The 15464-nt window shown below is 47.7% G+C and overlaps 1 protein-coding gene across 1 annotated transcript; it reads left to right on the forward strand.

The window, feature by feature from the left end:
* The first annotated feature begins 7103 nt into the window (after nt 1–7103).
* On the forward strand, nt 7104–15261 carry ADGRF3 (adhesion G protein-coupled receptor F3). The gene is given in 11 exon segments (XM_073791526.1): nt 7104–7241; nt 8242–8302; nt 8728–8868; nt 9316–9337; nt 9339–9490; nt 9889–10170; nt 10656–10799; nt 10870–10935; nt 11450–11608; nt 11770–11966; nt 12373–15261. Coding segments are annotated over 11 exon segments (1686 nt in total). The 5' UTR covers nt 7104–7157; the 3' UTR covers nt 12751–15261.
* The last annotated feature ends 203 nt before the right edge of the window (nt 15262–15464 follow it).

The raw sequence follows: 15464 nt of genomic DNA on the forward strand, positions 1-15464 counted from the left end.
CAGCCTCATTGATCATTATATTCCTTCAAGAGACCTTCCCAGAAAAACCAAGTTTAAATGTCCTTCTTGGTGCTTTGTATCACCATGTTGCATATCCCTTATATTAATAATGTAAAATTTGACTTTTTTGTGTATAGTTTGAGACGGGGCCAAACAGGTTTTTTTTGCATGTGGATATCCGGTTGTGCTATTCTCCCATTAAATTGTCTTGGCACCATTGTCAAAAATCAATTGACCATAAACGTTAGGGTTTATGTCTGGACTCTCAGTTCTATTATATTGATCTACATTTCTATCCTTATGCAAACACTGTCTTCATTATTATAGCTTTGTAGTAAGTTTTGAAATTGGAAAGTCTAATTCCTCCAACTTCTTTCTTCATTTTCAATATTATTTTGGCTATTTTGAGTTCTTTGCATTTCCATATGAATTTTAGAATCAGCTTGTCAATTTCTGTGAAAAAAGCCAGCTGGGATTTTGACATGGAGATTGTGTTGAATCCATAGTTAATTTGGGGAGTATTGCCGTCTTAACAGTATTAAGTCTTCTGTTCCACCAACACGGAATGTCTTCCCACATATTTAAATTTTCTTTAATGTCTTTGAACAATATTTTCTTTTTTAGTTTTCAGTGTACAAATCTTGCACTTTTGTGTAATTTATTCCTAAATATTTTATTCTTTTCGATGCTATTGTCAATTGAATTGTTTTCTTAATTTCATTTTCAGATTGTTCACTGCTCGTGTATAGAAATACAATGGATTTTTGTAGGTTGATCTTGTATCCTGCGACTTTGCCGAACTTGTTTAATTAGCTCTAATAGCTTTTTAGTGGATTCCTTAGGATTTTCTAGATATAAGATCATGCCCTCTGTGAATAAAGATAATTTTACTTTTCCTTTCCAATCTGGATGTCTTTTAGTTCTTCTCTCGCTAATGGCCCCAGCTACAGCCACCAGTACAATATCTCTATGATCTCTTTTGGCTGCTCACAGGTCTTCTTTAGTTCCTTGTAAATCTCAGCTGTGTTCCAAATGGTCACATTTGCTGAATTAAGGGCCTCTAGATAAGGAAGGTATTCATGAGCTGGCTTTCCAAAGGACTGCTTGATTCTTATACACGTACTTTCCACAAACACCTATTTGCACGTTATATGCATTTTCCCTCCTCCTCAGGAAAAGAAATATCCTTGAAGAACTGTCTTCCTTGTGGAATCAAATTCTATCTTATATTATTTTAAATTTATTTTTTTAGCCAGAAGGTCCTATTATTCTATATTTAAATTGACCTATCTTTTCCTCTCTATCTAGATTCCCTAGATTCAGAGTCAGAAGACCTGGCTTTAAGCTTCAGCTCTGCCATCAACGAGCTGTGTGACCTTTGGCAAGTCATTTCCCCCTTTGGCTCCTTTTCCTCTTCTGTAAAGTGAGAGTTGAAGTGGATGATATATAAATTCAGGTCCCTTCCCGTTCTAATAAACTATCATTTAATAGTTCTAATAATTTAGTGCCATGTCAGGTGGAAAGAGAACAAGAAATGAGGATTCAATTACTCAGCCATGAAAAGAAACTAAATTGAGCTATTTATAGTGAGGTGGATGGACCTAGAGTCTGTCATACAGAGTGAAGTAAGTCAGAAAGAGAAAAACATATGCCGTATGCGGACATATATATATATAAAATCTAAAAAAAAAAAAAAGAGCTTCCCTGGTGGCGCAGTGGTTGAGAGTCCGCCTGCCGATGCAGGGGACATGGGTTCGTGCCCCGGTCCGGGAAGATCCCACGTGCCGCGGAGCGGCTGGGCCCGTGAGCCATGGCCATGGCCACGGAGCCTGTGCTCCACAACGGGAGAGGCCACAACAGTGAGAGGCCCGTTTAACAAAAAAAAAAAAAAAAAAAAAAAGGTTCTGATGAACCTAGGGGCAGGACCGGAATAAAGACACATGTAGAGAATGGACTTGAGGACACGGGGAGGGGAAAGGGTAAGCTGGAATGAAGTGAGAGAGTAACATTTACATATATACACTACCAAATGTAAAATAGATAGCTAGTGGGAAGCAGCTGCATCACACAGCAGATCAGCCAGATCAGCTCGGTGCTTTGTGTCCACCTAGAGGGGTGGGATAGGGAGGGTGGGAGGGAGACTCAAGAGGGAGGGGATATGGGGATATATGTATATATATAGCTGATTCACTTTGTCATACAGCAGAAACTAACACAACATTGTAAAGCAATTATACTCCAATAAAGATTTTGAAAAGGGCTTCCCTAAGACCTAAATAGACATTTCTCCAAAGAAGACATACAGATGGCCAAGAAGCACATGAAAAGCTGCTCAACATCACTAATTATTAGAGAAATGCAAATCAAAACTACAATGAGGTATCACCTCACACCAGTTAGAATGGGCATTATCAGCAAATCTACAAACAACAAATGCTGGAGAGGGTATGGAGGAAAGGGAACCCTCTTGCACTGTTGGTGGGAATGTAAACCGATACAGCCACTATGGAGAACAGTATAGAGGTTCCTTAAAAAACTAAAAATAGAATTACCATATGACCCAGCAATCCCACTACTGGGCATACACCCAGAGAAAACCATAATTCAAAAAGACACATGCACCCCGATGTTCATTGCAGCACTATTTACAATAACCAGGTCATGGAAGCAACCTAAATGCCCATCGACAGACAACTGGATAAAGAAGATGTGATACATATATACAATGGAATATTACTCAGCCATGAAAAGGAATGAAATCAGGTCATTTGTAGAGATGTGGATGGATCTAGAGACTGTAATACAGAGTGAAGTAAGTCAGAAAGAGAAAAACAAATATCGTATATTAACACATACATGTGGAACCTAGAAAAATGGTACAGATGAACCAGTTTTCAGGGCAGAAATAGAGACACAGATGTAGAGAACAAACGTATGAACACCAAGGGGGGAAAGTGGCAGGGGTGGTGGTGGTGGTGTGATGAATTGGGAGATTGGGATTGACATGTATACACTAATATGTATAAAATGGATAACTAATAAGAACCTCCTGTATAAAATAAATAAAATAAAGTTCCAAAAACATTTTCAAAAATTCAAAAAAAAGGAAAAGGGCTTCCCTGGTGGCGCAGTGGTTAAGAATCCACCTGCCAATGCAGGGGACACGGGTTTGAGCCCTGGTCCAGGAAGATCCCACGTGCTGCAGAACAACTAAGCCCGTGCGCCACACCTACTGAGCCTGCATGCCACAACTACTGAAGCCCACGTGCCTAGAACCCGTGCTCTGCCACAAGAGAAGCCACCACAATGAGAAGCCCGCGCACTGCAACGAAGAGTAGCTCCTGCTCGCCGCAACTAGAGAAAGCCTGCACGCAGCAACAAAGACCCAACGCAGCCATAAATAAATAAATAAAATAAAATAAATTTATATTAAAAAAATTTAAAAAAAGAAATAAGGATCATATGGGATAAAAGTCTAAGCTACCTTTATTCTTTAGTAACCTATTAGTTTACATAGTAAAGGAAGTTTTAAGATAACCTGTTTGGATACAGTTAAGAGAAGCCTAGACCTTTGTTACCAAAGACTCTACTGACATGGCCTGGAGGGCTCAAAACACAGAGAAATGGAAAGGGAAGTTCCTTTGCCCAGGGTACAAACTGGGACCTCAGAAAAGCTGCCAACAGGGATAAAAACTCACTGGTTTCAAATTATCATTCTGTATATAGAGGGATAAAGGCCAATAGCGTTATGGTTGACCTTGGATTTGGGAGTAAGCAGGTGGCAGCAATAAGCATCTGTTTGTCTGAATCCCACACTAGGTCTAAGCCTGTGGGTGCTTCCAGACAACCAGTGACACCTGGGCAAAACTGAAGGCCTCTGTACCTGGCTGGTCCTTAAGAAAGAAGTTGAGACTGTAAGATTTGATTTTTTTATTAAGATATTTTACCATTAGAGAATACAAAATTTAAAAACACAGAAAAATAGAAAAAACATACCAAATCCTACCATTTAGTGACAACTACTGTTAATGTCTTGGTGTATTTCATCGATTGATTGATTCATTGAATATAAATATTACTTAAGGCCTGTGGTGAATGGTGCTAGGCCCTGGGGAGCACTGAGGTCAACACAACAGACGCTTTGTTGATCTGCAGCATCTCCTTCCAATCTCTTCCTGGGCATTTTTTTGTACATGCAGAAACGATTCAAACTTCTCTAAAGTTACAGGAACGGTCTAAAAATATTGTATAAGAAAACTCACTTCCTTAGTTCTGTTCGTTGTTTTATATACCCTGGACACCTCAACTTTCATTGAATCAGGAAGATGTTATCTCTCTTGTTCTTCTCACTTGTCATGAACTCAAAGGGGTTAAGATGAATAGGGTATCAATTAAGAAAAATTATGTTTTGGGAGTAGAATCCTTAGGGGTTTCTCCAGCTCCAGCTCCATCAACTTTCTAATGTTCTCTGAGTCACTTTTTCCTTCGGTGTTTCTGCTTCTAGGTGGAGCCTCTTCTGTCCAAGCAGTCTGTCCTTGCATCTCCTAACTGGAGGCTACCACTGCTCAGTCTCTGCCCAGCACAGAAGCAGCTCACCTCCAGGGGTCTCAATCCCACCTCTTTCTTCTGTCATTCCTGGTCCTCAAGAGGCCCTGTTGAGCACTGCCCAGGTCCACTTGGCTCTCTGACTGACCCCCTTTGGCGACAGTAGCAGATGCTGTTGGTGTCCATCTGAAACCACCTGCAGCTGCAGTAGACAGTTTCCAACTTGCTGATAGCGCCCCACCCCAAGCACCTGTGTCTTCTCTCTGTAGTTCTCAAAACAGATTCTTCACCGTTTTCGTTTTCGGAAATCAATTATTTACAAAGTCTTTGCTCCCATGCATGTATGTGCTCTATATGTTTGCTATTCTTTCAGCAGTGACCTTAGCCAGGGGTGGTGGTGAAAGTGGAAATGTATTGAGGCTAGATTTCTACCCTAGGTGGTGTGTGTGTGTGTGTGTGTGTGTGTGTGTGTGTAAATCAGCTCTTTTTTTTTTTCCCCTTTTTTTTTTTTTTTTAATTTGGCCTCACTGCGTGACGTGGGATCTTAGTTCCGCAACCAGGGATTGAACCTAGGCCCCACAGTGAAAGCACCAAGTTCTAATCACTGGACCACCAGAGAATTCCCATCTTTCTTTTTTTAATTAAAAAAAAAAGCACGCCTATGGTTAGAAAATAATGTATATCAAACAGCACACAGACCCATTCAGACTCTTAGTCTCATCCCCAGAAGCAACAACTAGTGCCAGATTTCTGATGTATTCTTCCAGAAATATTGCAAGTATAAAAAGCACAAGTATCTAATATAGATTCTCTTTTTTTTACATAAAGGAGAGTATAATATACACTTTAAATTTCACCATATATATTGGGATTCACTCCAAATAGAGCTATTTTACTTTTTTTCCCATAAAAATGTTCTGTTGTTTGGAAATGCCACAATTTACTTAACCTATCCCTTTTGGACATTTGGGTTGTTTAACTCATTTGCTATCACAAACAACTCTGCTTTGAACATCCTTATATACATATTTTGTATAAATACACTTTTGTCCACACTGAAGATTATCAATATCTTGTCTTTTGATAATTGGTAGGTGACAAAGAATATTTTCTTATTTCAATTTGCATTCCTTATACCTTAAGTTGGATGTTTTTATATGTTTATCAAACTATTGATATTTCTTTTTCAGTAAACTGCCTATGTTGCAGCAAAAATAGAAATGAAGTTTTCCCTCCTCTGAGAACAAGGAAAATAAAGGGAACAGTGAACAGGCTAGAGAAGAAACATAACCTGGCCTGAAAGAGTTAATCACTCCTTGGTTTACTTTAACTGTCACTAATTTGTAGTAACTAGATTTGTACTTTACAAAGCTAACCTCACTCCCTGGCACTATGTAATTTACATTCGTCACCTATCACCCCTAACTGTGTGAGTTACATCCAGTGCGTCTCACTCCCTATTATGTCCTGGCACTTACATTCTATACGCCCCTCATAACAAATCACCCCCTATAATTTTCGCATTTCAGAAACAAAGTCACCGGCCGATAAACCAGAGGCAAACGGACACAATTACCAGACTGCTTGACCCCAATTACCAGGCGGCCTGACGCCAGCTATGACTGTTTTGAAATAATGCAAAGGAAAGGAAGAATGCAAGACCTTTGATCCTTATCATATGCTCCGGACTACGAGCCCCACATATAAAATCTTCCCTGTTTCCCAAGGAGTGGAGGCACAGTTGTTGAGGCGCTAGCCTGCTGTGTCTTCCCTTCTCCCTGGCAGAAAGATAAAGCCATCTCTCTCTTCCTCCAATATCTGTCTCCGTATTTCTGTTCGGCCTTGGTGCACAGGGAAGCCGATATTTCGGCAACACTTTTTCCTGTTTTTGCCCATTTTCTTAATGATGTGTAAGATAAAAAATTCCTGTGTTAAGATTAGCCCTTTATTCAATCACCGTCCTACAAACATGTTGTCTTTTGCCTTTTTAACCCAACATTCTTTTCACCCCCAATTTAAAACTTTGTATACAGTCTAATTTATTTCCTTTCAGGCTTCTGGGTTTTGTGTTGTGTTTAGAAAAGCCTTCCTCACTTCAAAATTATTTTGATAATTTATCCCGGTATTTTTCCAGATTCTTTGTTACATTTAAGACTCCAGTCTATCTTGAAATTATTTTAGGATAGCAATCAGCTCTAATATTTGCCTTTTCTAACCTTGGCTCTTTGATCAATGACCCAGCTTCCCGGGAGTTCCAGAACAATCCAGATTTCCCAGATCCTTGGGGATGTGACTGTACCTGGCTTGATACATGGTTGGTTGTGACCTAGGGCCCCCAAGTCCTCTCCTGCTCACTGAGTGCTTGGCCCAGACCCCAGCAGGGAACCTGGGCAGGCCTCTCTCACCGGGGCGTGTGGGCTCCAGGTGGTCCCACAGTGACCTGGACGCGCATTTGACTGTAGCATGGGCTGTAGCACTTCCTCTGTAAATTCCTCTGGCTCCCTTCCACTCTTCCCTCCCATCCCATCTGTGCAGGGCCCTGCCAGCTCTTCTCTGAGGAAATTTGCATCATGCAGCAGCGGGAGGCCTCTTGAAGACTGCTTCACTGAGCCATGGTCTGCTCGGCTGCCCCTGTGCTACTCCCGGCCATGACTCTCCCTCTGGTGGGATCACCACTTGTCCGAGAGTCCCAGCCTGTGAGTAAGACGGGGGTGAGGGAAGACCCAGGGAAGATCTGCAGAGGTAATGACAGGGGCCCCTGGGTGTGAGAGGCAGCAAGATGTGGGATGAAAGGATGGATGGAGGCGAGAGGGCTGGAGGGAGAGGAAGTAATGTATTTTTAAAAAGGCTGGTTTTTTATAAGATCTCCGAGAGTTCAGCCTTATTTTTCAGGGTGTGGGGATAGCTTCTGTTTCTTTATTTGAATTCCCGTGAACACCAGCGATGCCTGCTGCACTCTGGATAAAGGCTCTTCCAGTCAGGCTTGCAATTTAAAAACGAAAATAAAAACTTTCCAAACTTGGGAACCCTTGGCGTAGACGACAGGAGAGAATCTGAGGAAAGGCAGCAGAGTTAGTTTAGCACTTTATGATTTGTGTTTTCTCCCAGGTGGATATCTCTATCTCTAGCCACATCCTTATCTAGATCAATATCTGTTTTTAGACTGATCTCCTCAGCCACACACAGTTTTGAGAGAGGGAGGAGTTGGTGAGGAAATAATTTACAGGCACCAGAGACTAAGGTATTGCCTGCCACTCACCCTCATGGCAATGCCTATGGAGGGAATAAAGCCCCCAGGCCTCTGGGCCGCAGGCAGCTCTGCCCAGCGCCCCCAGCCCCCTCTGGAGCTCCAGACCCAGCCATTTCAATTAGCCTGGAGGCACGGGGACGGGTACATTCAGGAAGGAATTAAGCAAAGCATGTTGACTCTCCAGGGTGTACCTGGTTCCTGGGTTCAGGTGGGCTTTGCCGGCCTGGGCGGGATCCCTGGTGCTGCATCCCTGCACCTCCTACCAGAAGCCTGCTTTCCCCTCCTGAGGTGCCCGCTTGATTCCAGGCAAAAAGAGGAGATTCAAAGAGACCAAGTCCTTCCAGATTAGCCAGGCGGGCACCGGAGCGGCTTGGGGAAGAAGGTGTCCCCGGGAGAAATGCGGAGTCAGCTCTCCTCAGAGGTCTCTCCCCTGTGCTCTGTTCCAGGGACAGGGTCAGGCTGGAGGGGAATCAGGGCAGCAATTGGACCAAGAACGTGGAGCAGGTGGTGAGTGGACAGACAGGAGGAGGAGGGGGGAGGGGGACGGGGAGCCTGGAACGAGGCAAGGAAAGAAAGAAAGGTCTGGAAGAGGGCACAGCCAGGGGGCTTAAGTGGGGTTAAGAGAGAGACTGGGTCTGGCGCTGGTCACACAGGTCTGAACGCAGTTCTCTAGCTGTGAGGCCTTGAGAAGATCCTTCCTTTTAGAGAGTCTTGCCCACGGAAGGGGGCCGTTGGGAGGGTGATATGAGACAGCGCGTGTGAAGGCACCGTAGCTGGATGAGCAGTGACCACCTTCCTGGGCCCTGTCTGCACCTGGACAGGCTATGGGAGGTGCGATGTGCTCTGCTTCCTGGCGGGGACAGCGAGGTATGGGGCCCAAAGGCCACAGGCCCGTAGCTGCCTCTCCTCTCCAGCTGTCCCCTCTCCTACAGAATCGGTCCTGGTCTCCGTCTATGTACAGCTGTACTTTTCAAGTGAGCGCCAGCCGGCGGCACTCTCTGGGCCCATGACTCTCCCCACCGCCTCGGCTTCCTCCGCCCCAGTAACTCTCACTGGCCTCAGCCTCACAGCCGGTGGGGTGGCGGGAATTCTACTGACCCCTGCTCCTCAGTGGCTCTTAGCTGCTTGCATGGGAAGGGGGTTCAGAGTGCAAGGAGCCCAGCCCTCCCGCAGCCCCCTCGTCTGAGGTACTGTGAGCCCCTCCCTATTTCTTGGAGGGTGTGTGTGGCCCAGCTCCTTCCTCACCTCCCATCAGACAGACCTCCCCCTCCTGCCCCACATCCCATCTTCTAAACTTTGGCAGAGGCCTAAGGGGAAGATGACCACGGGCCCGGGCCTCGCCACTGCCACCTCTGATGCCTTTGCCCCACACGTGCTGATGCTTTGAGCTCAGGCTGAGAAGGCGGTGCCTGTGACCTTGGGATTGCTCCCGATACCCAGCCTCAGAGCCTCACAGGCATCAGGCGCTGGGCTTTCCCAGACAGCCTGCTCACTTCTTATCCCCCTTCCCTCTGTCACAGAGTGCGATGTCACCCACAAGGGGTGTAGCTTGCCTCTCCGGGTACCAGTGGAACACCAGCGTCTGCTCCCATCACCAGCCCTGCCAAACCCCCGTCAAGCGCCGGCCTTGTGGCTGCCTTGTCTTCGGCCCTGCTGAAGCCGGGTACTGCCAGCTGCTGCCACCTGGTGAGGAGGGTTGGGAACGTGAAAACCAATGGCCCTGAGTGAAAGGAACCCTCTCTGTGTTTTTTTCTCTCTGACCCCCGTATCTCTGCCAGCTAGTGGCTCCTCTGGGTGAGAGAAAATGCCAGGCATCATAGCAGAAGATCACAGGCCCTGCGCCTGGGACAGGAAGAGGGAGACTCCAATGAACAACAGGGCTCCGAGACAGGTGGACAAAGAGAGGAAGTTCCCTCCCTGGGGGAGGGGGAGTCCTAGGACAAAAAGCTTCCCCGTTTGGTTCCCACTGACAGTTAGGGTCTTCCAGGCTGGACTGCGGCAGCCACACTCCTCCAGGGACAAAAGAGAACAGAAAATGTTAGGTGGGGAGGGAGGGAGGAGGGATGGGCTTCAGAAGATGGGGAAGGAGGGAGAGCTTAGCTGCCTCAAGGGCCGCAAGTTCCTGCTCTGGGGGTCCTATCTTTTGCCTCCCGCAGTCCCCGCGGCCCTGAGCCTCAACTCCTGGCTGCAGACGCCTGGCGACACCCTGAACCTGACCCTCCTCACAAGCCAGGAGACCACCAACCTGAACTGGTTCCTGTGGCCCACAGGGAGCCCCAGCCCCATCCTCCTGCGGGCAGGGTCACGTGTGTCCTTGACCTCCAGCCGGAACCGGGCTGTCCTTAGCATTGTCAACATCTCCCATAAATGGGCAGGTAGGCCACCTGTCCTTCCCTCCTCTCTCCTCCCCTTCTTTTTTTCCTCCTCCCTCTCCTTCTTGTCTTTTCTTCTCTTCTTTTCCCTTATCTCCATTTATTCACTCTGGGGAAACTAAGGCTAAGAGGCCCATTGATGTGAAGAATTATAATGAGAGAACGCTGAAAGCGTGGTCTCAATTTCAACTGAGAACAGATGCAGGTTTTTCTTCACGATGTTGAAATGGCAGCAGGTGGTGCAGGAAGGGCATCTACTGGGGGCAGAGAGGTTCACCTTAGGATGCATGGCTACAGGCTAATAACAAAGGGTCAGGATCTCGTCTTCCTCCTAGAAATCCTTTGGGGGACAGGGATCTTTCCTGCTGGGGTTAAGCTGAGGCTGGATGGAGAGGGCAGACCTAGGGTGTGGCTGGGGAAGCAGCAGAGACCCTGTGGCGCAGGTGGGGGCCAAGTGGCCAGGAGGTGCAGCAGGTGTGTGTCTGCAGGTGAGTACTTATGCTGCTTTGAGGCCCGGGGATTCAGGTGGGAGCTGCACCAGATGGTGAGGGTGCCCCTGCAGGTGACAGATGTGGCTGGGCTCCCAGACCAGCTCTCCATCTCCTGTGCCACCTCCCCTGGCTTCCAGAGCAGGAACTTGCGGCCCTTGAGGCAGCTAAACTCTCCCTCCTTCCCCATCTTCTGAAGCCCATCCCTCCCCTGGCTGCTGCATCCCCAGTGCCCACCTGGGCTACACGGCTTCCTGGAGCCCCAGAGACGGCAACGAAGGTATGGAAAGGGGCTGGTTGGCAGGGCTCAGGGGAGAGGGGACAGCTAGTTGCCCCCAGGCAGCTGGCTCTCCAGCTCCCTGGAAGCAGCGGTTGCAGTTCAACCTGGGCGTTCAGGGTCCAAGTCCAAATCTGTTTTTACCCCAATTCCGTTCATACAACAATAAGCACACGTGTGTAGACAACTTTTGCATAATGCTTTCATTCACACGATCTCCGTGAACTCGCACGATATTATTCTGTGAGGTTCATTTGATGATGGTCCCATTTTACAAACGAGTTCACTGTGGCTTCAGGGCCTGGAACTAGTAAGAGACGCCCAGGGAGGGTCCCCTTCCCCCCCGGATCCAAGCTCTTCCTTCAGTAGTTTGATGCCCACATACAATTCAGCTCATCTTCACCGCTTCATCCACTTCTGAAATTGCTAGAGAGATCGCCGAGGCACCTCTCAGACCCCTGGGGTCTCGGTATGTCCCAGGCCCAGTGACCGTTCCCTTCTCTTGTCTCCCCCTCAGCCTCCTTATTCAACACGCCGGACTCCCAGTGCTTCGTGCTGGCTGTTCAGCGCTGCCCTGCAGCCGACACTACGTGCACTTGTGACCTGCAGAGCCCGGGACTGAGCCCTCTCAGGGTTGCCGTCTCTGTCACTGTCATCCAGGTACTTGGGACTTGGGGTCCAGGTGGCTGACCTCTCACCTGCTCATCCTGGGAGCTGCTTCCTCATGTCTCCCTGTGCTGGGCAACAGGGCCAGACCCCACACACTGCATGGGTTTCTGCCCAAGGAAAGGCTCGGGCTAGACTGGGTTGCTGAGCCTTCCCTGGTATCATTTTCAGATGGAGACAACACCCGCCCTGAGGACTCTTCAACTATTGCCTGGAACGTCACCAAGGCTGGCCATGTGGCACAGGCCCCGTGTCCCGGGAAGAGGAGGGGCATGGTGAAGAGGCCTTGTAGGCCTGAGGGGGGCTGGGGGCCCATCCACAGCAGCTGCACGGACACAGGGCTCCTGGCCTTGCTTCTTAGAGCCCGGGTAAAGCTTCTGACCCTGCTGCCCACGTGCCCCATCCTCCACGACCTATCCCTTCCTCACTCAGGACCCAACTTTAGAGTCCTTTCCCCCAGAGACCCAGCCCGAAGGGTATTCAGGTTCTCTGAACTGGAGCCCTGGCGGAGCCAGGAAGCAGGTGTGGGCCCCTCAGAGCGGCCAGAGCTCTCATGGCAGGGAGGGTGCAGGTCCCAAGCCTTAATCCCAACAAGGGTCTGCCCCACAAAACTTGGTGTCAGTTTCTTCCACATGGCTCGCTCCCCTCTCTGCTTCCGGCTCCCCTGGGACAGGGCGTGGATCTGGGGAGAAAGGAGCTGGACTGGGGAGGAGGTGGCCCCTCCTTCTTCAGGGCTCGCCCACGCCCACTCCCCTGCTGTCTTATCTGCCTCAGCTGCTGAGGGCCGGCCAGGGCTGGCCTGTGGACCAGGTACCACAGACCTTGGCTCAGCTGCTGGAGCAGGCAGTGGTGGTGACCCCACCCACCGACTCATTGGCACTGGTGGCCACCATGACAATCCCGGCCAAGGTGGTAGCACATTCCAGAATACAGCTCAACAGCAGTGCCCTGGAGGTGAGATCCTTGAGCCACATCGGGGCCAGCTGGGTAGTGTGGGCTGGCAACTCTTCCCCTCCAGGCATTTCTGTCCCTCTGACATCACCATGGGCTGTCAGATGGCAGACTCTTCTAGAGTCCAAGTGTCTGCTCCTCTGGTCCATTTCTCCTCTTGGATACCAGTCTCCAAGGCCACGGAGTGTGGAGGAGGCCTGATGCTGGGAACACATGGGAGGTCAAGGAAGGCAGGGAGGGGTGTGGAGACAGGAGTTCAGAGGCCTTCACGCACATGCAGATATGCGGATATGACGTGAATCCCCCCGTGCCCACACACAAGGTACCTACGTGGAGATACTCAAACGTACTTGGCTTTGCTGGACTCACCTAAACCAGCTCTCAGTATAGGCATCAGTTGCTGACCCAGAAGCTGCAACCAAAAGAATAATCGGGGACAATGACACTGCACTGCACACCCTTCGTGTCTGGGAATATGCATCACATGGGGGTGCAGACGTGCAGGTGGCCTACTTCAGAACGCGTGCCCTCTACCTCTGGGCACCATTCCTAGCTTTACAGACCTGTAGGGGTCCCCTTAGGACCTGGGTGGCCTCAAGGGATGGAAGGGGGAGAAGGGTCATCAGACGGAGGGGTGGGATGTGCACGAAGGGCCACATACTTGAAGATGCCCCAGCGGTTAGCTCAACAGCCCTCCATTCTTCCTGTCCAGAATGCCTTCCCCAGAGGAGATGGGCACAGCTAGAAGCCAAGAGAAGACTGGGGTTTTAGGGCAAGCTCTCCAACAACAGAGAAAGCACCCCAGGCAGAGGACACATTCAGGTTCTTGGGCTCCTGATTATAACCTGGACTCCTGGTGACTCTGGATTGTCTCTTGTTTCTCCCTGAAAATCTGCCTCCAGTTAGCATTTGAAGGGAAAAGTAGGATCGGAATGCACAGGAGTCACTGTAGCTGGGAGTAAAGTTCCTAGGATTTTTGCTGCCCAGGCAGGAGGGCAGGTGAAAATGTAAAAATGGATACAACCTCGTCAAAGGAGAGCTGGCAATAATAATAATTGCTCTGCAGCTGGGCCTTTCCACCCCTTCCTAGGCCACAAATGAAACCTACATCCCAGAACACAGCAAAGGAGGAAGTTAAGATGCCAGGTGAGAAAGAAGCATTCTTGGGAGCAGCGCGACCAGCGTGGAGTGAGGCCGAGTGTACAAAGGGCTTTCCAGCAAAGCTCTAAAAAGAAAACTCCTCTTCATATACCTGTCCCAACCTAAAGGGTGGAAAAAAGACTTCTTCAAGTAGACATTTCTAGAGGGGCTGAAGAAGGTGGAGGCCTCGGAAAGCAGATGGCGTAGCTCCCACTGCTTTTCCCAGAAAGCTGAAGGGAGTGTCACCACCACCAACCCTTGACTCAGTTCACTCTGAAAATTCCCTTTCACACTATCGAATTTTTAATTACCCTGAAAAACCATTGTTTTGAAGGAACTGCCATTGGTGGGTCCGGTGTCCAGAGGAGAGGGTAGCTTGCAGAGGCTTTAGGGCGAGGCTTTAGGGCGAGCTCTTTCACGGGGAAGACAGAAGCTCTGAGTGACCCACAGGCAGAGCCGTGTTCCTTCAAGGGTGTCGAGGGTGTGTCCTTGAATCCAGGGATGGGTCCTGGCCAATCCTCTGAACCCTTTCCGCCTCCCAGAGCTCAGCCCTTGGGAAAGATAGGCTTCTGTTTTCATTAGTCACGCGCATCTCTCTGGCAGCTTACCTGTTCCCCACCTGTGACTATCCAAGTAAGAAAAGTATGAAAAACTAACTAAAGCTACCTAATGAATAAGGCTGCCTTTGCTGTAAAAAATAATCAACAGATATCAAAGTTCAAAATAATTACAAGTAAAACTGTCTCAACCAGTTTTGTTTTTTTTTTTTTTTTTTTGCGGGACGCGGGCCTCTCACTGTTGTGGCCTCTCCCGTTGCGGAGCACAGGCTCCGGACGCACAGGCTCAGCGGCCATGGCTCACGGGCCCAGCCGCCCCATGGCATGTGGGATCTTTCCGGACCGGGGCACGAACCCGTGTCCCCTGCATAGGCAGGCGGACTCTCAACCACTGCGCCACCAGGGAAGCCCTCAACCAGTTTTTAACTAATCAACAGTTCATGTTACAGATATATTTGATAAAAATGATCTTATTTTAACTATTCAGTGATTTCTTGTCTGATTATTTCTTCTCTATAGATACAAAGAAAGGATAGCTTAATTGACAGGAACTCTGATCTTCTAAACATCGGAGGCCAAGGGGAGAATTTGGTTCATTTCTTTTCAAAATTTAGGAAAAGGTGAAGTTAACAGGTCCCTCTTTCTTTAATCTCTATAAAATACATTACTATAAAATGTAAGTTTCATAGACGTATGCATGTATACAAAAAGTCACTGATATGAGAACATTTGTAAGAATGCGGTATAAGTTTTAAAGTAGAGAGAAAGATAACACAGACTGCCAAGAATTAAGGAGAAAAGATGACAAACACTGACATTTAAAAAATGACAGGATCAAGCTAAGACTAGATATAGAGAAGAAATATTTAAGAAGAGCCTTCAGAGGACACCAAGATATCAGCTGAATTACCTTACAGAATCCACAAGAGGATGCTGACAGGACTCTGAAAATTTTTAAAAGTAAATAAATGAAAAAACTCTGACAAATGTTTGTTAATTTAAAAATTCATGGATATTTTTATAACGTGGAATGAGGATGTTTTCTTTCAAAATAAAAAAGTGATATACTAACCACATGCCATTGAAAATATTTTTCTTACATACACTATATCTCCACTTAAGGATTTGTGTGAATATTTGAATTGTGTATAAACCAGCTCGAGTATTTCTCTAAATGGATTCAATCATTCTTTCAAATAGAACACACCAACTCCCCAG

The sequence above is a fragment of the Tursiops truncatus genome, chromosome 14, assembly GCF_011762595.2.
Source record: "Tursiops truncatus isolate mTurTru1 chromosome 14, mTurTru1.mat.Y, whole genome shotgun sequence".
Lineage (NCBI taxonomy): Eukaryota > Metazoa > Chordata > Mammalia > Artiodactyla > Delphinidae > Tursiops > Tursiops truncatus.